The sequence below is a fragment of the Puma concolor genome, chromosome A2 (assembly GCF_028749965.1).
Source record: "Puma concolor isolate L17-30 chromosome A2, mPumCon1.1.hap2, whole genome shotgun sequence".
NCBI lineage: Eukaryota > Metazoa > Chordata > Mammalia > Carnivora > Felidae > Puma > Puma concolor.
Window position 1 is genome coordinate 93003596 of NC_141668.1, and position 25842 is coordinate 93029437.

At 36.9% G+C, this 25842-nt stretch overlaps 1 protein-coding gene across 4 annotated transcripts in view; it reads right to left on the reverse strand.

The window, feature by feature from the left end:
* Positions 1-25842, reverse strand: part of COG5 (component of oligomeric golgi complex 5) — a 341375-nt gene that overhangs the window by 178203 nt on the left and 137330 nt on the right. For all 4 annotated transcript variants that reach the window (XM_086696940.1, XM_086696941.1, XM_086696939.1 and 1 more), the window contains exon 7: positions 24798-24928. In XM_086696940.1, the coding sequence (XP_086553066.1) occupies positions 24798-24928 (131 nt within the window). The remainder of the gene's footprint in view (positions 1-24797; positions 24929-25842) is intronic.

Consider the following 25842-nt stretch of genomic DNA (forward strand, 5'->3'; position numbering starts at 1 on the left):
CTAATATGACATCTGATAGGTAAGAGATCTACATAAACACCTGCTACAAATCCAGGTGCCTACAGAAACAGCTCTCAAATTTTAGGGAGATATAAAAGAATTACCTGGGGGAATTTATCAGCCAAATAAGGGGCATATGGGAAGTTTGTGGAATGCTGGTAATGGTTTTAGCTTTTTTTTTTTTTTAATTTTTTTTTCAACGTTTTTATTTATTTTTGGGACAGAGAGAGACAGAGCATGAACGGGGGAGGGACAGAGAGAGAGGGAGACACAGAATCGGAAACAGGCTCCAGGCTCCGAGCCATCAGCCCAGAGCCTGACGCGGGGCTCGAACTCACGGACCGTGAGATCGTGACCTGGCTGAAGCCGGACGCTTAACCGACTGCGCCACCCAGGCGCCCCAGCTTTTTTTAATTTTAATCCCAATGTTTAGTTATATGTTTGTTCACTTTGTGAAAAAATCATTGAGCTGCACTCTTATAATTTATGCACTTTGCTGTTAGTTGTATTTTAATTTTTTTTTTTTAATTTTTTTTTTTCAACGTTTATTTATTTTTGGGACAGAGAGAGACAGAGCATGAACGGGGGAGGGGCAGAGAGAGAGGGAGACACAGAATCGGAAACAGGCTCCAGGTTCTGAGCCATCAGCCCAGAGCCCGACGCGGGGCTCGAACTCACGGACCGCAAGATCGTGACCTGGCTGAAGTCGGACGCTTAACCGACTGCGCCACCCAGGCGCCCCAAGTTGTATTTTAATTTAAAAGTCTATGGTAAATAATAGGAAATGAAAATGATAACAAATTAGGAGAAAAAATGTAAATCAGATACCTTACATACCTAAAACAGTTTATTTGGGGGCAAAGATATTAAATTGAATAAAATAATACACAAATGTTCATATTATTAAATAAACACGAATCTTGTTTAATTTTTTCCCAAGACAATAAAAGCAAGTTTTATGTCTGAATATAAACAATCACAATTGGCTTTTAAAAATAATTAGCTTCCAAGATAATGGCTAATATAAAATACATATTTCAGTTTTGCATGTTGCCATGGACTGGAACGCCTGTGTCCCCTCGCCCAAATTCAGATGAAGCCCTAACACCCAAGGTGGTGGTATTCAGAGATGGGGCTATTGGGTGCTAATTAGAGTTAGATGAGGTCCTGGGGGTAGGACCCTGGTCTGATGGCATTAGTGCTCTTATAAAAGATACCAGAGAGCTTGTACGCTCTGTCTCTGTGCCATGTGAGAGGATTCAGGAAGAAGGCAGCTGTCTGCAAGCCAGGAAGAGACTCCTCACCGGAAACTGAACCCTGCTCAACCCTGATCTTGGACCTTCCAACATCCAGAACTGTGAGAAATACATTTCTGTTATTTAAGCTACCTACCCGGCCTATGGCTTTTGTTGTGGCAGCTTGAGCAGCCAAATGTTTATGTTTTACAAATAGATTAAATTTTAGACAGTGTCATGTCTAAAATTAGTGCCCCTTTGCCCCCAACGAATTCATGTCCCCCTGAAACGTCAGACTGTGACCTTATCTGGAGACAGGATCTTTGCTGATGTAATTAGTTACACTGAGATGAAGTCATACTAGATGGCAGTGGGCTCTGAATCCAATGACTGATGTCACACAGAGACACATACAGTGAAAGAGGCCTTGTGACAACAGAGGCAGAGATCAGAGTGATGCCATTACAAGCCACGGAAATTCAGGGATGGACTAGAGCCAGGAGAAGTTAAGAAGAGGCAGGGAAGGATTCTTCCCCAGAGCCTCCAGAGGGAGCATGGCCCTGCCAACACTTTGATTTGGATTCGTAACCATCAGAATTATGAGAAAATAAATTTCTGTTGCTTTAAGCTACGTAGTACGTGGTAATTTGTTACGCAGCCTTAGGAAATCAATACAAACAGTTAAGGGCAACAGAAAACCATGCAAATGCACAAAAGATATTCCATGCTCATGGAGTGAGAGAAGACTGTTCAACTGTCCATACTATCCAAAGCAATCTAAACATTCAGTACAATCCCTATCAAAATGCCAAACAGCATTTTTCACAGAACTGGAATAAACAATACTAAAATTTGTACAGAACCACAAAAGACCCTGAATAGCCAAAACAATCTTGAAAAAGAAGATCACAATCTCAGATTTCAAGCTATACTACAAAGCTGTAGTAACCAAAACAGTATGGTACTGGCACAAAAATAGACACAAAGATCAACAGAACAGAGAACCCTGAAATAAACCCACGATTATTCAGTCAATTCACCTATGATGAAGGAGCCAAAAATATGCAATGGAAAAAAAAACCAGTCTTTTCAAGAAACAGTGCTGGGAATACTATACAGCAACATGAAAGAAAATGAAATTAGATCACTTTCTTACACCATACACAAAAATAAGCTCAAAATGGATTTTTAAATGTGAGACCTGAAACCATAAAAATCCTCTAAGAGAGCGCACACAGTAATTTCTTTGACATTCGCTATAACAACATTTTTCCAGATCCTCTCCTAAGGCAACAGAAACAAAAGCAAAAATAAACTACTGGGACTATATCAAAATAAAAAGATTCTGGGGGCACCTGGGTGGCTCAGTCAATTAAGCATCTGACTTCAGTTCAGGTCATGATCTCAGGGTTTGTGAGTTCAAGCCCCGCATCAGGCTCTGTGCTGACAGCTCAAAGCCTAGAGCCTGTCTTCGGATTCTGTGTCTCCCTCTCTCTCTGCCCCTCCCCTGCTTGTGCTGTCTCCCTTCCCCTCCCTCCCTCTCTCTCTCAAAAATAAATAAATAAAACGTTAAAAAAGTTAAAAAAAAAAAACCTTCTGCACAGGGAAAGAAACAATCAACAAAACCAAAAGACAGCCTACTAAATGGGAGAATATATTTGCAAATGATACATCCAATAAGGGGCTAGTATCCAAAATATATAAAGATCTTATACTCAATATACACATACAAAAACAAATAATCCAATTAAACAATGGGCAGAAGACATGAACACACTTCTCCAAAATTGACATACAGATGGCAACAGATACATGAAAGGATACTCAACACCACTCATCTTCAGGGAAACACCAATCAAAACTACAATGAGATATCAACTCACACCTGTCAGAATGGCTAAAAGCAAAAATACAAGCAACAAAAAGTGTTGGTAAGGATGTGGGGATAAAGGGAACCCTTGTGCACTGTTGGTGGGACTGCAACTGCAAACTGGTGCAGTCACTTGGGTTGACTATATAGATAATATATTATCTATTGTAAATAATGTTGCAATAGACAGAGGGGTGCATTTATCTTTCAAATTATGTTAAGTAAATACCCAGTAATAGAATTACTGGGTCATATGGTTATACCATTTTAATTTTTTTTATTTTACATATATATATATACATATATATAGATACATATATATATACATAGATATGTGTGTATATATATATATATATAGTGTGTGTGTGTGTGTGTGTGTGTGTGTGTGGTGAGTGGGGAAGGAGGAAGAGGAAGACAGAGAAAGAGAGACAGAGAGGGAGGGAGGGAGGGAGGGAGGGAGGGAGAGAGAGAGAGAGAGGGAGGGAGGGAGGGAGGGAGGGAGGAGAGAGAGAGAGAGAGAGAGAGAGAGAGAGAGAGAATCTTAAGCAGGCTCCACGCTGTGCATGGTGCCCAACTCAGGGCTTGATCCCAAGACCCGGGGATCATGGCCTAAACCAAAGTCAAAAGTCAGACACTCAACTAAGACACCCAGGCGCCCCTGTATTTTTAATTTTTTGAGGAATCTCCATACTATTTTCCACATTTACAAGAGCCTTCACATTCACTAATTTTATTCTGTCATCAAAACATAGGTAGAACAGGGGTGCTTGGGTGGCTCAGTTGGTTAAGTGTCCAACTTCGATTCAAGTCGTGATCTCACAGTTTGTGGGTTCGAGCCCCGCGTCGAGCTCTGTGCTGACAGCTCAGAGCCTGGAGCCTGCTTCGGATTCTGTGTCTCTGTTTCTCTCTGTACCACTCCCGCTCATGCTCTGTGTCTGTCTCTCAATAATAAATAAATGTTAAAAAAAAAATTAAAAAATCTTTTGCATTGTTGGTGGAAATGCAAGCTGGTGCAGCTACTCTGGAAAACAGTATGGAGGTTTCTCAAAAAACTAAAAATAGAACTACCCTACGACCAAGCAATTGCACTACTAGGCATTTATCCAAGGGATACAGATGTGGTGTTTCAAAGGGACACATGCACCCCCATGTTTATAGAAGCACTATCAACAATAGCCAAAGTATGGAAAGAGCCCAGAGGTCCATCGATGGATGAATGGATAAAGAAAATGTGGTATGTGTACACACACACACACACACACACACACACACACACACACACACACACACAATGGAGTATTACTTGGCAATCAAAAAGAATGAAATCTTGCCATTTGCAACTACGTGGATGGAACTGGAGGGTATTATGCTAAGTGAAATTAGAGAAAGACAAAAATCATATGACTTCACTCATATGAGGACTTTAAGAGACAAAACAGATGAACACAAGGAAAGGGAAACAAAAATAATATAAAAACAGGGAGGGGGACAAAACAAAAGAGACTCACAAATATGGAGAACAAACTGAGGGTTGCTGGAGGGGTTGTGGGGGGGGGGGTTGGGCTAAATAGGTAAGGGGCATTAAGGAATCTACTCCTGAAATCATTGCTTCACTATATACTAATTTGGATGTAATTTTAAAAAATAAAAGATAAACTTAAATTAAAAAATTAAAATTAAAAAAAAACACAGGTAGAACAAATATTAATATCTTCATTTTATAGGTAAAGAAATGGAGGCACCAAAGAGGGCAAGCCCACAGTGGGCCAGTTTTAGGTCTCGGGCTCTTTCATGCCTATTCTAAACTCTGCCATGGGTCATCCTGTCGCCACTTGACTTCAGAAGGTCTCCAGATATAGCAATTTTGCAGGTGAGAAATACTCTCTGGTAAATTTTAAGAGCTCTCAAAACATACAGACTTAATTTAAGCACATTTGAAAAATACCATGCTAGTAAGAGATAAGCTTCTGCTGAAAAGGTAGCAACGTCTTCTAGACAGTATCTTTTCTCTAAATGAGACAGTCAATTCTAAGAATAATTTTTCTACAAACTGTCACCGTGACCTTCAAGAAATCACTTAACCCTATATAAAATTTCCCCAACTTCACAGACTGTGATGTAAAATCAGATGAAAGACCATGTAATAGAGGAGAAAGGATAATTTCACAAATAGATCAAGATGAATTTCTACCTCTTCAAAAGCACTTAAGAAGATGACACAACCATTTCCTTTATTAAACTAAAATTATTTCTCCTACTTTAGAAACAAATAAACACGATGTGACTTTTTCTTTCTTTTCCAACACCTCAGTAGCATTATATGGGAGGAAAATAAAATCTCACAAGAACAGTCAGAGAAGAAGCATAGTTGTTTAAGATCCCTGAAAAACTTGCCCAAACGGGAACACTGTAACCAAAGCAACAGCTGGCACTGAGCTAACGGAAGGGAGATACAGCAGGACTGCTGTAAAGAATGTTCCATGAAGGAGCAAGAAGTATTTCAGCACTCACTAAGCTATAAGCTAATGTAAGATGATCTTTGTGAGCACAAAATACAGCACTAAGTCAAAAGTTTAACATGACTTTAAAAGCTTAGTATAACTGGAATCAGAAGAGTGACAGAATTTAACTGGAAACAAAATGTAAAAATGACATACATGCACAAAGACCAGAATTCCACTGTGGATGATGGCCTTATATATTTAAAGTCTGAAAGGATCAAATAATCCTTGCATCACAAAGCCAATCACATTTCACTCTTTCCCCTAATAAAGTAACTCTTCAGCAGGTAAATTTTTCTTTAGATTTGATGTAAGCAATGAGCTGAGAAAAGAAAAGGACAAATAGAGAATACAAATTCCGTACACCATTCCACAAAGTGACTCTGTTCATAAGGCCTCAAGTTCTATGATAAAGTCTTAGTTGTTTCCAACTGATTTTAACTAGAAAGACAAGCATGAGATCCAGAAATTATACTTTTACTTAGTGAAGAGGTTTAGGATTATACGGTTTCCTTAAAGTTTAACTAGGAAGCCATTTCATACACAAAACAAAAACTAAGGAATCCCAGAAACACATTCAAAGACGTGGGGAGGGAAAGGGAGATATGAACTTGTCTTCCTCAAAGACACGGAAATTACAGTGAGTAAGATGCAAAGTCGGTTCAAGCAGAACTTCAAAGAACGAGTTTTTCACTATGCAGCTAGTCCTTACTGCTGAATAAAAACAGAAATAGAAATGAAAATAAAAAGCTTTCTGGAGTTTTATTTTACAGCATAGAAAGGATACAGATTTAAGAATCTTTACCATAAAGCAGGTAATTCTTTAAACCACTCCCTCAGTAGAAGATATATTTATTAAAATAGGGCCGACTTTCAGGTAAATTTAAGACAAACTCAGTACCTTAATCATACATGGTAACTTAGGATTTAAAAAATCCAAATACCTTGTTTTTCAAGAAAAGTATTGATAAACTCACAAACACCCTATACATAACAAGTATATATTGCCAAAATACTGAAGGCAATTTATAATCTGTGTCCATACGCCCAATGGGATACACTGACACTTTTTCTGGAGCTACAACATGCCTAAAATGCTGAAAGCTTAATGGAGCTCCATGGGAGATTACATGTACTAAAGGAAGAGAGAATCACATTAAATACGTAATTTAAGGGCAAGAATTATATTAGCTACCTTGGTTGTGATTTAGAGCCTACCAGTGGCTTTTCTGATTCAGTAACACGCAGCCCATTAATGCTGGTTATGTACTTCTTGGATAAGCTAATATGATTATTTCAGAACCTGTTAACAATCAACAGTCAACAGTGCATAACCTAAATGAAATTAAAAAACTAAGAAGGACATTTAATACCACAATATGATCTTACCAACCAGAAATCAACTTTATTCTACCCTCTTCTGAAGAAAAGCAGAAAATAAAAGAGCTGTAGAAAGATAAGGAAAAAGGAGAGAAAAGAAGAATGAAAGTGAACATAGGTTGGAAGAGCAAGGTTCTTAACAAAATGAAGTGATAACACAGAGACAACGGAGAAATGCCAAAGGATAACTGATATAGAGTAAAAAGGTTATTTAACTTCCAAATTTCGTTACAGAACAAGTCTAAAGAATACATGAATTCATACTTTGGCATTAAAAATTTAAAAATTATTTAAATGATGTCAGCATTTAGAATAACATTCTCTTTATTTTTTTAAGTAATCTCTACCCACAACATGGGGCTCAAACTCATGACCCTGAAATCAAGAGGTGTGTGCTCCACTGAATGAGCCAGCAGGGTGCCCCAGAATAACATTCTCATTGTATTAAATAACAGTAGGTAATACGTCAAGGACACTAAAACATGTTCAATAATAAAATGAAATTTATAAGACAATGAAAGGAATCATGAGACATTAATATGGCAAGCCCAAATGTTATTCTTTTAATTACATTTTTAAGTTAAATGTATAAATATGGCTTATTTTTTAGAGTAATACAACATAATAATTCTAGTCATTCTGTGCTTTATCAAGGATTTTATGGTAGGCATTACTAGCTATTCCCCCTAATTCCTTCCCTTTTTCTTTAACGTAATGTCTCCGATGTTTCTAATGTAAAAACCTAATTTTCTCCCGGGTTGGCAACGTGCACTGCCCCAGGCAATGGCTCATGAGCAGCCGAAGCCAATGTTGACAGTTCTGTTTATCTGCCAGATACTTGCTTTCATAGTCCTCTTGACAGCTGGAGTGACCATGCGACCCAGATCTGGCCAATGAGTCACAAAGACAGGTCTACAGGGGCAATTCTGACAAGGATTTGTACTGCTTTTTGGCTGGCAGCTGACAGTGCCCCATATCCACACGTTAAACATGGGCATAATGCTGAGGGGTGGGAGACCATGATGTGACAAGCAAGAGGACACAAGGATGACAGAATGGGTGAGCTGAATCCTTACTGAACAGCTGAAACAATGTTAGTACCACCCACATCCAGACAAATCCCTATTTTTAAGCCACTGTTAGTCTGGCTTGGTGTCACAGCTCTAGCGGTCTCACTCAGCACCACAATTTATAAAAATACATGAGTCCGTAAGAGTACTTTAAAAAAAATGAAGGAGAACAAACTCATGCCATATTTGCTACCATTGGAGGTGGCTATTATAGCAACTCATTACTTTGTAAATTGATAACGAAAGCATAAAATTTAAATATTTATCCATCATTATAAAAAGAAACTGCAGTTAAGGGTAACCAAATATCCTTAGTTGATGAGTGCAAGTTCTTCTTTACAAATGAATCACAGCTAATAGATACAGAGGAATAACAAAATAGAAAATCACTCTTTCACAATCTCCAATGAAAAATATAAAATCATGTAGACAAAAATCATCAAGAGATGTTAAAACCATTAGGACAAAGATTGACAGGGAACTAAATATTCTCAAGGTGCCAAAATATCTACAAATTTACCATGAAGTAATTCAATCAAGGGAGAAAATAGATCTCTTTCAACAAAAGGTGCTCAAACAACTGAATATCTCTATGGAAAAAAAAATGAACCTTATACTATATGTAAAACAAAGATAAAATCATAAACTCCTAAAAAAAACACAGGAAGAAAGCTTTCCAACTCTAGGGTAGATAGAAATTTCTTATATAATACGCAAATAAAAATATGGATAAACCGGTCTTCATCAAAATTTTAAAAATTGTGCTGTTCAAAAGATGATATCAATGGGGGACAAAGGCAGCATGAATCTTAATAGCTAAAACATGTAACCAATCCAACCTACAGATAGGTTAACAGAGACCACCATATCCACAGAATGGAATACTACTCAGCATTTAAAGGGCCACTCATGCATGCAAGAACAAAGATGAACCTAAAAATAATACTATGCTAGATGAAAGAAGGTACTGCATGAGACTACATGCTGTATTGTTCCATTTGTATGAAATCTTAGAAAAAGTGAAATCTGTAGACACAGAAAGAAGATCAGGGATTGCCTGGATTTGGGGAGGGGGAAGAAGGCACTGACTGCAAACAGGCATGAGGGAATGGTTTGTGGGTAACAGTTTGCTAAAAAACTGAGTTATGAGATGGTTGCACAACTGTATACAATTTACTGAAACCCATCAAACTGTAGGCTTAAATGCATGAATGTTATAGTATGTTAACTTACACGTCAGTAACAATGCTAAAAGAAAAAAGGAAAGCCTTAGAATGGGAGAAAATATTTACAATACACATATACAGCAAAAGACTTGTATCCAGAATACATTAAGAATTCTCACACAACAGTGAGGAGAAGAAGAAAGTAAACTTTAAATACCAAGCCAAGACCCTATGTATTAGGTATTTGAAAAGCAGGTCACATCAGCAATTAGGAAAAGGCAAAACAAAACTACAATGAGAATCTGCTACCCCCACCTATTGAAATGGCTAAAATTAAAAAGACTGCCAACATCAAATTTTGGTGAGGACCTGGAAGAATTCTAAGCTAATATGGGAAGGTAAAATGATGAACCACTTTGGAAACTCGCTAGTCTCTTTAAAAAGTAAACATTATTCTTTCCAAAACCCCAAAATTCTTTGCATTTGGTATTCACCCAAGAGAAATGAAAAACTACACTGACACAAAGACTTGTACTTGACCCACGGCAGCTTTATTAACCCTAACCTGAAAATGGAAATAACCCAAATGCTCATCAATAAGTGAACAAATAAATGTCCTTCAATAAACTGGACCTACTAATCAGCAAAAAAAAAGGACCAAACCATCAATGCATATAACATGGATCAATCTCAAAATAATTATGGTGAACAACAGAACCAGACATGAGAAAGCACAGGTATGACTTCAAACTAGAAGTTTAGAAGATGCAAACTAATCTTATAGTGACCCAAAGTGGTTGCCTGGGTCTTTTCTTCTGAATTACAAAATAAAAATTTCAGTGTTTACTACTATAATAAAAAGCCAGTATTAAATTGTTTAAATTAGATAAAGCCATACAAAGAAGAATTGCCCAAATAAAAAGTTCTGTGTTTTTGAGAAACATAAAACAATTACAAATTTTAACCAAAGAACAGTGACAGATTCTGTATGAAGAACAATGAAAATTTAGTCAGATGCTAAATCACAGGGGAGAATGAAAATGAAATGCCATTCAGTGAACTGGAAAACTATGGAAAGCTATAATGCCAAAGACCCTAAGGCTGGAAGCAGACAGTTAATTAGACTGAATTAGAGTGAATCTACACTACAAGAGAGCAATAGAATTAAATTTCAAAACAAAGCAACCAATGTTACTGTAGGTTGTTCATAACAAGAGAATATATGAAAGGATAAGAAAATACCATCACTGTATAATATAGAAACAAAAAGAACAATGCTACTTTACATTCAGCGTAAAACAAGAACATAGAGCAGTACCATATAACGATTGAAATACTGCAAAAGAGAAAAGGGTGGTGGGTGGAAGGGAGATATTAATGCATCCACCGTAAAGAAATTAAAACTAAAGCAGCAATCAGCATACTTTTTCTTTAAAGGGCTCAAGAGTAAATATTTCAGGCTTTCCAGGCCATATAAGGTCTCAACTGTATGTTCTTCTTTGTTTTTTTCCAACCATATAAAAATAATTCTTAGCACCTGAGCCATACAAAAAACATACTACCATACTACCAACCCCTGATTTAGAGTGTTTAATTAAGAGCTCAAATTAATTTTCATTCAAATTTAAGGATAAAACAGTAAGCACAAGCTAAATAAGACTAAGCTTTGGGAAAATATTTAGTTGATCAGTTTAAAATATCTTTTTAAGTTCTAAAACACCACATCAGTCCAAATTAATAACATTGCTATTATTAACAGTATATCTTTAAAGAGAAACTGTAAGAGTAACTTTTGAAATTATTTATACATGCCATTAGCTTATTTAATTAAGTGTAAATATACCCATGCCAGGTTTCCACTAAATTTAAGGAAAGCTAACAGTGATAGGAGCAAACAAACAAATATTTGGAGGGGATATATGGCAAATTATTTATCGAGGCCACCGGTAAAGGAAATACCTGAAACCTTTAGCTCTGTGTAACCTGAAGAGCTCATATTATAATCATCCCTTCAAATCGTTTCTTTCCTAATTGAGGTATCATTGACTTGTTTTTTTTTTTTTTTTAACATTTATTTATTTTCTGAGACAGAGGGAGACGGAGTGTAAGCAGGGGAGGGGCAGAGAGAGAGAGGGAGTCAGAGAATCAAAAGCCGCTCCAGGCTCTGAGCTGTCAGCACAGAACCTGACATGATGCTTGAACTCACAAACCACGAGATCATGACCTGAGCTGAAGCTGGATGCTTAACCAACTGAGCTACCAAGGCGCCCCAAGGTATCATTGACTTATTATATTAATTTCACGTGTACAACATAATGATTGATATTTGTGTACACTGCAGAATGATCACAACAGTAAGTCTTAACGCCATCACCACAGTTGAGAGAATTTTTTCTTGTGATAAGCACTATTAAGATCTACTTACTCTCTCAGCAACTTTCAAACACACAATACAGTGATAATAACTGCAGTTACCATGCTGTACATTACATATGCAAGGCTCATTTATTTTATTTTTTTAAATATGAAATTTATTTTCAAATTGGTTTCCATACAACACCCAGTGCTCATCCCAAAAGGTGCCCTCCTCAACACCCATCACCCACCCTCTCCTCCCTCCCACCCTCCATCAACCCTCAGTTTGTTCTCAGTTTTAAGAGTCTCTTATGCTTGGCTCTCTCCCTCACTAACCTTTTTTTTTTTTTTTTAAGACTCATTTATTTTATAAATTGAAGTTTAAACCTTTGATTCCCTTCACTCATATCACCTACCTCCCTGAAGTTGTTTATTTTGTGTCAAGAAAAATGGTTTGGGAGTACAGTAAGGAAGTTCCTCAACAAGTTAAAAATAGAACTACTATATGATCTAGCAATTCTACTTCTGGGTATTTATCCGAAGAAAATAAAAACACTAATTTGTCTTTTTTTAAGCTTTTGATTTTATTTTTTGGTTGCTGTGATTGGTTTCTTTTTCTTATATTCAGTTTTTTAATATAGAATCCAGTGATTCACTACTTACATACAACACCCAGTGCTCATCACAACAAGTGCACTCCTTAATTCCCATCACCATCTAGCCCAGCTGCCACCCACCTCCCTCTGTCACTAAGAGTCTCTTGTGGTTTTTTTTCCTCTCTCCTTTTTCCCCTCTTCTTCCCATATGTTCATCTGTTTTGCTTCAATTCCACATGTGTGAAACAAAATGGTACTTGTCTTTCTCCAATTGACTTATTTCACTTAGCATAATACACTCTAGTTCCATCCACATCATTGCAAATGACAAGATTGCATTCTTTTTGATGGCTGAATAATATTCCATCGTGCGCGCACGTGCACGCACACACACACACATCTTCTTTATCTATTCATCAGTCAATGGACATTTGGGTTCTCTCCACAGTGTGGCTACTGTTGATAGTGCTGCTATAAACATTGGGGTGCATGTACCCCTTTTATTCTGTATTTTTATATCCTTTGGGTAAATACCTAAGAGTGCAATTGCTGGATCACAGCATAGTTCTATTTTTAGTTTCTTGAGGAACCTCCATACTGTTCTCCATAGTAGCTGCACCAGTTTGCATTCCCACCAAAAGTACAAGAGGATTCCCCTTTCTTGGCATCCTTACCAACACCTGTTGTTTATTGTGTTGTTGTTAATTTTAGCCATTCCGACAGGTGTCAGGTGGTATCTCAGTGTGGTTTTGACTTGTATTTTCCTGATGATGACTGATGTTGAGCATCTTTCCATGTTTATGTTAGCCAACTGGATGTCTTCTTTGGAAAACGGTCTATTCATGTTTTCTTCCCATTTTTTAACTGGGCTATTTGTTTTTTGGCTGTTGAGTTTGATAAGTTATTTATAGATTTTGATACTAACCCTTTATCTGTCATTTGCAAATGTCTTTGCCCATTCCGTCGGTTGCCTTTTAGTTTTGCTGATTGTTTCCTTTGCTGTGCAGAAGCTTTTTACCTTGATGAGGTCCCAAGAGTTCACTTTTTATTTTGTTTCCCTGGCTTCTGGAGACATGTCAGGTAAGAAGTTGCTGCTGCCAAGGTCAAAGAGGTTGTTGCCTGTTTTCTCCTCTAGGATTTTGATGGCTTCCTATTTACATTTAAGTCTTTCATCCATTTTGAGTTTATTTTTGTGTATGGTGTAACAAGTAGTCCAGGTTCATTCTTCTGCATGTCACCATCCAATTTTCCCAGCACCATTTGTTGAAGAGACTGCCCTTTTTCTATGGGATGTCCTTTTCTGCTTTGTCAAAGATGAGCAGAGCATACAGTTGTGGGTCTATTTCTGGGTTTTCTGTTATGTCCACCCATCTATGTGTCTGTTTTTGTGCCAGAACCATATTGTCATGATGACTACAGCTTTGTAATATAGCTTGAAATGCAGAATAGTCAGGACTTCAGTTTTTTCTTTTGCAGGATTGCTTTGGCTATTTGGGGTCTTTTGTGTTTCCATACAAATTTTAGGATTGTTTGTGCTAGCTCTGTGAAAAAGGTGGTGGTATTTTGATAGGGATTACACTAAATGTGTAGATTACTCTGGACAGTATAGACATTTTAATAATGTTTGTTCATCCAATCCATAAGCATGGAATACTTTTCCATTTCTTTGTGTCCTCTTCAATTTCTTTCATAAGTGTTCTATAGTTCATAGTTTTCTATAGTTTCAGTTTATAGATCTTCAATTAGCTTTATTCCTAGGTATCTTACTGTTTTTAATGCAATTGCAAATGGGACTGATTCCTTCATTTCTTTTTCTGCTGCTTTATTAGTGTATAGAAATGCAACAGATTTCTGCATGTTGATTTTATATGCTGTGACTTTGCTGAACTCATGTATTAGTTCTATCAATTTTTTTGGTGGAGTCTTTCAGGTTTTCTACCTAAAGTATCATGTCATCTGCAAATAGTGAAAGTTTGACTTCTTCCTTGACAATATGGATGCCTTTTATTTCTTTTTGTTGCCTAATGTCTGAGTCTAAAGACTTCTAGTACTGTGCTAAATAGTAACGGTGAGAGAGGACGTCCTTGTCCTCATTGAAGATATTAGCTGTGGCTCTTTTGTATATGGTCTTTATGATGTTGAGGTATGTTCAATCCATGCCTACTTTATTGAGAATTTTTATCAAGAATGGATGCTGTATTTTGTCGAATGTTTTTTCTGCATCTATGGAAAGTATCATATGGTTCTTATCTTTTATTAATGTAGTGTATTCATCTTGATTGATTTGTGAATATTGAACCAGTTCTGCAGCCCAGGAATAAATCCCACTTGATCATGGTGAATAATTCTTTTAATGTACTGTTGAATTTGATTTGCTAATATCTTGGAGAATTTCTGCATCCATGTTCATCAGGGATACTGGCTTGTAATTTTGTTTACTAGGCTCTCTGGTTTTGGAATCAAGGTAATGCTGGCTTCATAGAATGAGTTTGGAAGTCTTCCTTCTACTCCTATTTTTTGGAACAGCTTGAGAAGAATAGGTATTAACTCTTCTTTAAATGTCTGAGGAAATTCCCTTGGGAAGCCATCTAGCCCAGCACTCTTGTTTGTTGGGAGATTTTTAATTACTGATTCAATTTCGTTGCTGGTTATTGGTCTGTTCGAATATTCTATTTCTTCCCATTTGAGTTTTGGTAGTACGGAAGTATCTAGGAATTTGTCCATTTCTTCCAGATTGCCTAGTTTGTTGGCATATAATTCTTCATGGTGTTCTCTTATAATTGTCTGTTTTTGTGGTACTGGTTATAATGTCTCCTTTATCATTCATGATTTTTGTCTATTTAGGTCCTTCCTCTTTTCTTTTTGGTAAGTCTGGCTAGGGATTCATCCATTTTGCTAATTCTTTCAAAGAATCAGCTCTTAGTTTTGTTGATCTGTTCTACTGGGTTTTGTTTGTTTCTATATCATTTTTGCTCTTATCTTTATTATTTCCCTTCTTCTGCTGGCTTTAGGGTGTATTTGCTATTCCTTTCCTAGCTCCTTTAGGTGTAAGGTTAGGCTGTGTATTGGGAACCTTTCTTAGTTCTTTGTATCAGCCTAAATTGCAATATACTTCCCTCTTAGGACTAACCTTGCTGCATCCCAAAAGGTTTGGACTGTCATGTTTTCATTTTCATTTGCTTCCGTATATTTTTTTATTTCTTCTTTAATTTCCTGGCTAACCCATTAATTCTTTAGTACAATATTCTTTTACCTCCATGTATTTGAGGGCTTTCCAATTTTTTTTTTCTTGCAGTTGACTTCAATCGTTGTGATGTGAAAATATGTACGGCATGATCTTGATCTTTTTGTACCACCTGAGGGATGATTTGTGACCTAGTAATATGATCTATTCTGGAGAATGTTCCATGTGCACCTGAGAAGAATGTGTATTCTGCTTTAGGATGAAATGTTCTGAAAATAACTGTTAAGTCCATCTGGTCTAGTGTGTCATTCAAAGGTGTTGTTTCCTTGTTGATTTTCAGCTTAAGTGATCTGTCCATTGTTTTAAGTGAGGTGTTAAATCCCCTACTATTATTGTATTATTATCAATGAATTTCCTTACATTTGTTATTAATTGATGTATATATTTGGGCACTTCCAAGTTGGAGCATAAACATTTACAATTTTTAGATCTTCTTGATGGAGAGAACCCTCAATTATGATATAATGCCCTTCTTCATCTCTTATTACAGATTCTGTTTTCAAATCTAGTTTGTCTGATATAAGTATGGCTGGCTACTCCAGCTTTCCTTTGATGTCCCTGAGCATGATAAATGGTTCTCCATCCCCTCAATTTTAATCTGTAGGTGTCTTTAGGTCAAAAATGAGTCTCTTTTAGGCAGCAAATAGGTAGATCTTGTTTTTTTTTATCCATTCTGATACCCCATGTCTTTTGATTGGAGCATTTAGTCCATTCACATTCAGAGTGATTACTGAAAGATACGAATTTAGTGCTACTGTTACCTGTAGAGTTGGTGTTTCTGGTTATGGTCTCTTGTCCTTTCTAGTCTTTGTTGCTTGTGGGTTTTTTTTTCCCTCCTCTCAAAGAATACCCCTTAAAATTTCTTGTAGGGCTGGTTTAGTGGCCAGAAACTTCTTTAGTTTTTGTTTGCCTGGGAAGCTCTTTCTCTCTCCTTCTATTTCGAATGACAGCCTTGCTGGATACAGTAATCTTGGCTGCATATTTTTCCCATTCAGCACGATGAATATATCTCAGTACTCCTTTCTGGTCTGCCAAGTTTCTGTGGACAAATTGGGTGCAAACTTAATGTGTCTTCCCTTGCAGAAAACAACTTTTTCCCTTGCTTTCAGGACTTTTTCCTTGCCTGTGTATTTTGTGAGTTTGACTATGATATGTCTTGGTGATGGCTAGCTTTTGTTGAATTTAATGGGAGTTCTCTGTGCTTTCCAGATTTTGATGTCTATGTCTTCCCCATATTAAGGAAGTTTTCAGCTATAATTTGCTCACATAAACCTTCTGCCCCTTTTTCTCTATCTTCATCTTCGGGGACTCCTATGATACAAATGTTATTATGTTTTAATAAATCTCTGACTTTCCTAAGTCTGCCTTCCTGATCCCTGAATTTTGCTTCCCTCCTTTTCAGCTTCATTATTCTCCATAATTGTATCTTCTATATTGCTAATTTCTTCCTCTGCCTCATCCATCCTTGTGTTTATGGCCTCCATTTGGGTTTGAATTTCAATTAGAGCATTTTTAATTTCAGCCTGACTAGATTTTTGTCCTTTTATCTCTACAGAAAGGGATTCTCTGGTGTCTTCTAAGCTTTTTTCAAGCCCAGCTAGTATTCTTATAATCACTGTTTTCAATTCTAGTTCAGACATCTCACTTATATCTGCATTGATTAAATCCTTGGTCATCATTTGTTCCTTTTCTTTCCTTTGAGGTGAATTCCTCCATCTTGTCATTTTAAGTGAAAAAGAAAAAGCAGTAACAATAATAATAGAATAAAATAAAAATTAAAATTAAAAAAAAAAACTGAGGCACCTGGGTGGCTCAGTGGGGTAAGCATCTGACTTCAGCTCATGTCATGATTTCATGGTTCATCAGTTCAAGCCCTGCATCAGGCTCTCTGCTGTCAGCACCAAAGACTGCTTTGGATTCTCTGTCCCCATCTCTCTCTGCTCCTCCCCTACTGCGCTCTCTCTCAAAATAAATAAACTTAAAAAAAAATATGTTTTTATTCAGTTAAAGGAAGGTGGATCCTAGGTGTGTTTTGGTCTGCTTGTCAAGAGAAGCTTGATAGAAAAAAGTGAAAAGAGAGAAAGAAGAGAGAAAAAAATTTTTTTTAAATAAAATAATTTGCTTTTTTTGTATCCAAGAACAAAAGAAAGAACAACAAAAACAGAAGCCAACACCAAAAATGAACAAATGAACAACAACAAAAAAACAACCCAAATGAAGTTAGATCCAGTTTCCCCTAGAGCTGAAAGTTTGCAGCAGTCTGTGGCCAGTGGACTAAACTCCTGGAAGTGATTCCGGCTGGTCTTCTGGGGGAGGGGCCTGCTGCTCTGATTCTAAGACAGACTTGCCCTAGTGGAGATGTGCCTGGAGGGCATGGTGGGGGGGGGGGGGGCCTGGTGTAACAGCTCCATTCTCCACTTGGTGGTGCTGTTTAGCCTAGCGGGGGTCGATCAGTGTTGGTGGGCTAATGGTGAAAATGGCTTCACCCTGCTCTCGTCTCCAGAGCAGGAAGTTCACGCCCTCACAGACATGCAATAAGTCACTCCTCCGGTGTCTCCTGTTTCTGACAGCTCCCTGCCTTCTCTGTCTGTGTCCAAGCTGTCTGTCTACCAGGCGGCACCTCTCTCTGGGGTTTTATCTCAGGTCTGGCTATGTTTCAAAACCCCATACTTCAGACCCCTGCAGTTCAGACCCACAGTGATCTTCTGGGCATCTATATAGACCCACAGTCTCGCAGCACTGTGGCCAGGGCCTACTTGTCCCAGGAAACACTCATGCTGCCAGCAAAGCAGCAGCGGTTCAGAGTTTATGGTGAATTGCAACACACAACCAACACCAGGGTTTGCTGCACTTAGCAGGTGTCTTTGTTCCCATACTGGTGAATGTGGTAGCTTGATGGTGCTCACCAGGTCTTTTGCCCACAGAGAGCTGTACCACCTCTACCAAATGCACTCCAAGCAGGGGAAATGCTTCTCCTGTGCAACCCAAGGGATCCTCAGGCCTCAAGGTCCACTCCCAGGTCTCTGCCCTGCTTACTTGCAGGAGGACCACCACGTGCTGACCTCAAACTTCAGACTCCGTTCTCCACTGTAAAAATACTTTGAAGAGAAATACGCACCCTTACGTTCACTGTAGCGTTATTTGCAACAGCCAAGATACGACAGCAATCTAAGTGTCCACTGAGAGGAACACATTAAAAAGATGTGGTGTGGTATATATATATGATGGAATGGCCATAAAAAAGAATGAAATCTGAGGTGCCTGACTGGCTTAGTCAGAACAGCACTTTGGGGTCAGGAGTTCCACCTCCACATTGGGCACAGAGCTTACTTTAACAAAATAAATAAAATAAAAAGCTAAAAAAAAAAATTCTTGCCATTTTTTACAACATGGATGGATCTTATGTGAAATGTCAGAAACAGAAAAACAAATATCACATGGTTTCACTTATATGTGGAACCTAAGAAAACAAAACAAAACAGAAACAGTTTTACAGATGCAGGAAACAAACTGTTGGTTACCAGATGAGAGAGGGATTGAGGGGCAGGTAAAGTAGGTGAAGGAGATCAAGAAGTATAAACTCTCAGTTATAAAATAATGAAGTCATGGGGATGTAATGTACAGCATAGGAAATATAGTCAGTAACACTGTAATAACTTTGTATGGTCACAGTTACTACACTTACGGTGACCATTTCATAACATTTAAAAATACTGAATCACTATGATGTACAGATGAAATTAATAGGATATGGTATGTCAATTCAATTTTAAAAATAAATAAAAAGAGGGGTGCCTGGGTGGCGCAGTCGGTTAAGTGTCCGACTTCAGCCAGGTCACGATCTCGCGGTCCGGGAGTTCGAGCCCCACGTCAGGCTCTGAGCTGATGGCTCGGAGCCTGCAGCCTGTTTCCGATTCTGTGTCTCCCTCTCTCTCTGCCCCTCCCTCGTTCATGCTCTGTCTCTCTCTGTCCCAAAAATAAATAAAAAAAGTTGAAAAAAAATTAAAATAAATAAATAAATAAATAAATAAATAAATAAATAAAAAGAAAAATGCTTCAACAAGAGTTGAAAAATTATTGACACTCTATACTTAGCAAATGGAAAAATAACAAAAACTACATTGGGACGAAACATGCAAAAGGTGAGATCTGTCCTACAATTCATGGGACCAGCCAGGAAAACTTCCAGCAGCCAAGGAAAGAAAAGTAGACCTCTGAAAGCAGATATCAGCTTGACAAATTAACTGACACTGAGTCTACTATTGGTGTTTGCCAGGCTCATAAAGAAGAAAAAGATCACAAAAGAAGTGTTGCATACTAAACTACCATAATTAGCTACAAAAAGAGTCACGTTTTCATTGTTCAACTTTGCCAGTGTTTTTGAAGCTTAGGAAATGTTTAACTTCTATAGATCTTGAACACAATGCACTTGAATTGGTACCCTCTCTATGCTAGAAGCACAGAGAATTTTACAAAATTCTTTTTACAAAAGCACAAAGTTCACAATATAAGCACATACTGTGTGCTATGTAGACATTTATCTACTCAACTTTAATTCTACACTGTCATCTTAGAAAATCTGTCAAGATCATGCTGTTGTGATCTACTTTTAGCTGTCAACTGGTAAGCACCAGAATCCTGGGCTTGATCAAGGATCAAGGAGGTTTTCTGCCCCAGGGAAAAGGTAGGTTCACAGACATTTTCTTCCTAGCACTGACAACAATTACCATAGGGAGATTATAGCCGAGTACTGAGCTGTGAAAGAACAGATCACAGAGACCCTCTCCCTGATGACTTTTAAAGACAAGTAAGTACAACATCTTCCCCCATCCTAGACCCTCAGAAAGTCCTGCACTTGTTTACTGAGAAAGCTTCTAATTCACAAGTTAAAGCCGTCTTTCTAATTAAAATGTCATCATTTCACTGTGGAGGCCTGGTATCTATGGTGATGCAGGAACTCGTCCAGATCAAAATCTCTGTCACCTATTTTTGAAAGCTAGTTACAGCTTGAGGTAATGAATCTGTTGCAATCCTGAAAATATCATAAGGTTCTCTTTCTTTGTCTGTCTTCTGTCAGTGAAAGATTCTAAGGATCAGTAGCAAAGAGAGAGAAATAGGAGTCAACGAAGAGCTGTAGATGGAGGCCATGTGTAGCCCCACGCTTGTGACAAAGACGGCCACGTGAAGTAAAGAATATTTTTTTTGTATTGTGCTGATATGGTATGCTTCACCAGAGGATGCACTCCAAGTCATCAATCCTTCCAAACCTTTAGTGAAGAAAATGGTAGTGATACCACTATGCATCTTTTCCATACAGAAATAATATGGCTTTTGTGAGGGCAGTCTACTTCCGTAATTTTCATGTAGGAAGACACAACAGTTTCTCAGTATTATCTAAGTAGCCATTTAGTTTAAGCTTCAAAAACAGAAACTTTTAACTACTGTAGTAGAGACTTTATGATACTACAAAGCTATTTAAAATCTACAAAGGAAAACAGCACATTTAAGCAATTAACTAGAAAAAACAGTAATGATCAAAGCAAAATTATCTATCTTTATGAACATTTTGGTTTTGGAAAAGAAAATGCACTAACTTTCTTTTAATAAAGTTAAGTTTTACAATTAACTGAGACTGAAAATGGTAGCCATCAACTACATACTCAAAAAAATGTCACCAACATTTTTGAGAAACCCAATGTCAGAAGTTGATTATTAAATGCGATCGATGACATGTAATTTTTCAAGTTCCTTATTTACTGAAAATCTGTTTGTGTTATAAGCTTATAAACCAGTAAGTGAGCAATATTTCATGAATGCAATAGTACTTCAAATTAAAATGCTGCCATTCTTTTAGTCTTTATTTACAATAAATATTAATGGTATGTTTAACTATTTCAATGATGTCTGACAAATGGGAGAATAAGATTTGAGAATAAAATAGATATAAGCTGTAGCATCTTTTCTAATGGGAAGTGGAAGGAGTATTCCAGGCATAAAAGGAACATGAAAGCCCTAAAGAAGGCAGGCAGGCAGGCAAGCACGTGAAGGACTAAAAGCAAGTGTGTGACCCTCAAGAGCAGAGAACACAGGGGACACTGGCAGCAAGCATTCGTGTTGAAATGCTGATGACAAGGAAAAGAGCACAAGGGAGAGGATAAAAACAGAAAGGAGAGATGGAAATACGAGGAGATAAGGTTCCTAAGAAACAGTACCCACACCACAGGTGGTGCAAAAGGTGCCTGTACAAAGCAGAAATTAAGAGCATCTGCTCAAGGTAAACTGTAGAATGGGGTGAGGTGGGGAAGACTGATGGGCTGAAACACTAACGTCAGATAATAGGAAAATAAAGTTGGCCAGAGAAACATAAAAATTCTGAAGAATACAGAAGAACTGGTTTAATTAGTCATCACATGGAGACTTCCCAAAGAAATTTTTAGGCTATAAAAATTCCTTTTTCAATGTAAACTGCTTCACAGATTGTCAAATAATTTAAAATACGATTATTTAACAAAATTAGAATAAACTGCTTGCTCTTAATAAAGCAAGGTGGAAAGCAGGCATTCCAGACTATGTCTCTATCACTTGCTAGCTGTGTAATCTTCAGCTAATTTCCTAACCTTTCCAGGGCTTTGTTTCCTTAACTATCAAAAGTGGATGATTGTATCTTCCTCACATATTTGTTACCGTGACTGAAATAACAAATGTGAAGTGACTAACACAAATCCCGGCAAAGAATATGCATTCAATAAAGGTTAGTTTCTTTCTGAATTCCTGAACTGCCTGCTGACACAGCTGGATGATACCTCTGTCTTGTTGCTTTCTAAAAGGAAAGGGGGGGGGGGGGGCTCCAAACAGACTCCTTCCACTGAGACACCCTGCTTCCCAAGAAACATTATCTCAGTAGCATCATTATTGATGAGGGTTTAATCTTCTGAGCTCTGCCAAGCCAGAAAGCTAACACTGTAAAAATAACCCAGAGGACTCAGGTCCGAGAGAGAGACACACACACATGACTGAATTCAAAAATAAATGAGGTTATAAACACCAGTGTCAATTTACACATGAGAAATATTGTATAAATTGCAAAATGAACCAGAATGTTACTACTGGCAGATCAGTACATTTTCTCCCTTTATGAAAATTATGTACGAAGCCCAATTATATTCAGGTTAGTTACTTTATACTTATGGAATCTAAACAAGACAAACAAGTTGGATGATACCAGCAAACAACAAACTCTGCTAACATAATCCATACAGCCTAACAGGGAGACGATATTCCCATCCATTGAGCAGAATCTGCCCCCCTCCAAACCACACTGAGACATAGCCCCCTGGTCCCTGTTCTCCTCAGATCCACGCAGATCGTTCCACATCTACTTGTGTAGACACACAGTATTTTTATGTATTTTTTCTTCCTTATCTTTCTAACTTAATCTTATTGATTAGACATAGGCCATTAGCTAAATAACAAGTTATCTATCTACTTTAATCATCTTTTGACTAACTGTATACAATCCAAATACATAACACTGTTAACATTTAAGGATATTAATTTCCTAAAATCTTATCACTTCTACTTTAATTTTAATATGATTTAAAAACTGATGGAAAGTCAAATTCAACAACTGCACAATGTACACAAAATAACATATCTAAAATCGAGTTTAATTAGGAACGATTACCCTAGAAAAGACTTTCATGCCTTTAAAATATATGAGCCTATGGTAAAAAATAAACCTTTAAAAGTAGCCATTCCTTTGTTTAATTTTGTTTGTTTTTTAAGTAGCCATTCCTTTGTAACATGTTAAAATCACCCACCCCTACTGCAAAATATTTTTGTTCAACAAACTTTAGTAATGCTTCTTTTCAACCATTTTTGCTTTCATTCCCACAACTCTGAAATGTAATAAAATATTAAGGGTTGCATAAATTAAAGATATAAGCATATACACACACATACATATATAGCAATAGAACTTCACAGGAAAAATTTTAAACAGTAGTTATATATAAAACTTGAAATCTCTGAGGTAGTGACAATATGGACATTAGATGAATACAAAAGGCTTGTGATACTGCACTTTCTGAAAAGTTAATTGTTACCTTTCTCACAACTAAATGAGCCAGGCGACATCAATTTTCTATACAAATAGTCACCTTAAATGAAAGTTGACTTGGAATTCCCTGAATATTTCTTTGAAAAGGCATCTTCTCTAATTTGATGTACACAAGTACCTTATTTTTTAACAGTAGAACTGTGTTATCTTCATAGATCTGAAGTTAGAACAACTGACAGGAGGTAAAACCAAGCTCCAGTATTAGAAGCTGCAATCACGGTGGCTTCTGGGAAAGCAGAGCAGTGACCAGGAGCACAGGGAATTTCCTGTTTCTTGCCCTGGGTCTGTATTGCATAGATGTGTTCACACTGTGCTACTTCACTCCTTATGTGTATGTGGCATTTCATTCTGTATGTACAGATCATTTGTTCACTTTTCATTATGCAGATAATAAAAAATTTATTTAAAACGGTAACAGACATTCAGTTACGCTTTTTGAATTATAAATGAAGAATCAGAAGTCAAATAAGTACCTTTCTGACTTAGAGACTACTTAAAGAATCTTTATAAGATTATTTTTGTACAATATAAATGCACAAAACGAATTCCTGGTTTAAAAGATGTGAATAAAAAATAGACACTAATAATTGTATTTGGATCCAATACAAATGGAGAAAACGTGTGGGTACAATGCAATACAAATGTAGAACGAATGAGATTTACATTTAATTTGCTGATTCAACTACATCAACACCTTTGGGTTTCAGAATATTAAGCATCAGGAAAATGACACCTTCGGAGAAATCTCAAGTCAAAGTACTTTTTTTTTTCTTAACTATAGCACATTGATTATTAATGGTGCAAGGTTCTGGGGTTAGAGTGGTCTATGTTCCAAACAATACCATGTGTTAGCTGTGTGATCTTGGACAAATTATTTAAGCTCTCAGTTTCCTCATTTGTAAAATGGAAATAATAATACCTACCTTACTGGGTTGCTGAAAGGCTTAATTAAGTAACAGTTCCTCAGACAAAATAAGCATGTTCAACAGGTATTAACTCTCTATCTACATATATACATTACAGAAACTATATCTCATATATATTACATACCAGAAATCTTAGTCTATTTTTAGAATGAAATAAATAGGTATTAATAAATACATTTTCCCTGTACTTACTTTAGACCCTATTCTCCAATGCAAACGGTAGACACAGTTCCTCAGGGATGAGGACACAGATTAGTTTTTTAACCTCAAAATCAAATCTTCATCAATTCTATGACATATTTTTCACATTAAAAAAGTGGTATTACTTTTATTACCTGGGTCTCCACACCCTGTTCCAGTAGGCGCTTAGCTTGATTTTCCACTTCAAGTCGAGCTCTTGCAATAAAAAGTAAATCATTTTCTATTACTTCTATTCCAGAAAGATCGATTCCTTGAGAAAGGTAATCTATTAAAAACACACACACACATCTAAGTATTTCAATATTGAATATCAAGGTATTGAAATATCATGTCTCACTTCTTCAAAATATTATAGATTTGCTGAACACTATTCACTTTCAAAATCTCTATTTAAAAAAAAAATACAGTTACCCAAACATTTTCTATTTTTTAAATAAAAAAACTTTACTCTGAAGCAAAATGTTCTAAGAATGAGTTGGTAAAGCAAGAGTAGAAATTATGATTATAGTAAATTCTAAATAATGTCAACACATTACATAAAAATTAGTGTCAAATTTAATTATAAAGAAACATCCTGATAATCTTAGAAATTTCTCAAGCTGTAAGACAGCTTTAAAAGTTTTTCTATAGTAACAAAATATTTGAAACAAATATCCACCATTTGAAAAATTAATAAATCATAAAAATAATTTAGCAAACCAGCACTTACAATGCTGCAGGTTTATATGATTACGCAGACCTAATAGCAACTTACATTGAAGTATTTTCCTATCACTGAATAAAAAAATTTACACAATTAACTCTTTAATAGAATCAGACATATTATATTTATAAAATTATATTCTACTTATAGAATTACATATACAGAGCAAGAAGCATGAAAAGATCTCTACCAAGATGTTAATAATAGTTGTCTCTGCATACTTAGAATTTGAGAAAATTACTTATATATTTTTTAAATTTTTTTAATGTTTATTTATTTTTGAGAGACAGCGTGAGCATGAGTGGGGGAGGGGCAGAGAGAGAGGGGGGCCAAAGAATCTGAAGCAGGCTCCAGGCTCCAAGCTGTCAGCACAGTGCCTGACTTGGGGTTCAAACTCGTAAACCATGAGATCATGACCTGTGCCGAAGTCAGACGCTTAACCGACTGAGCCACCCAGGCGCCCTTTATTTTTTGAC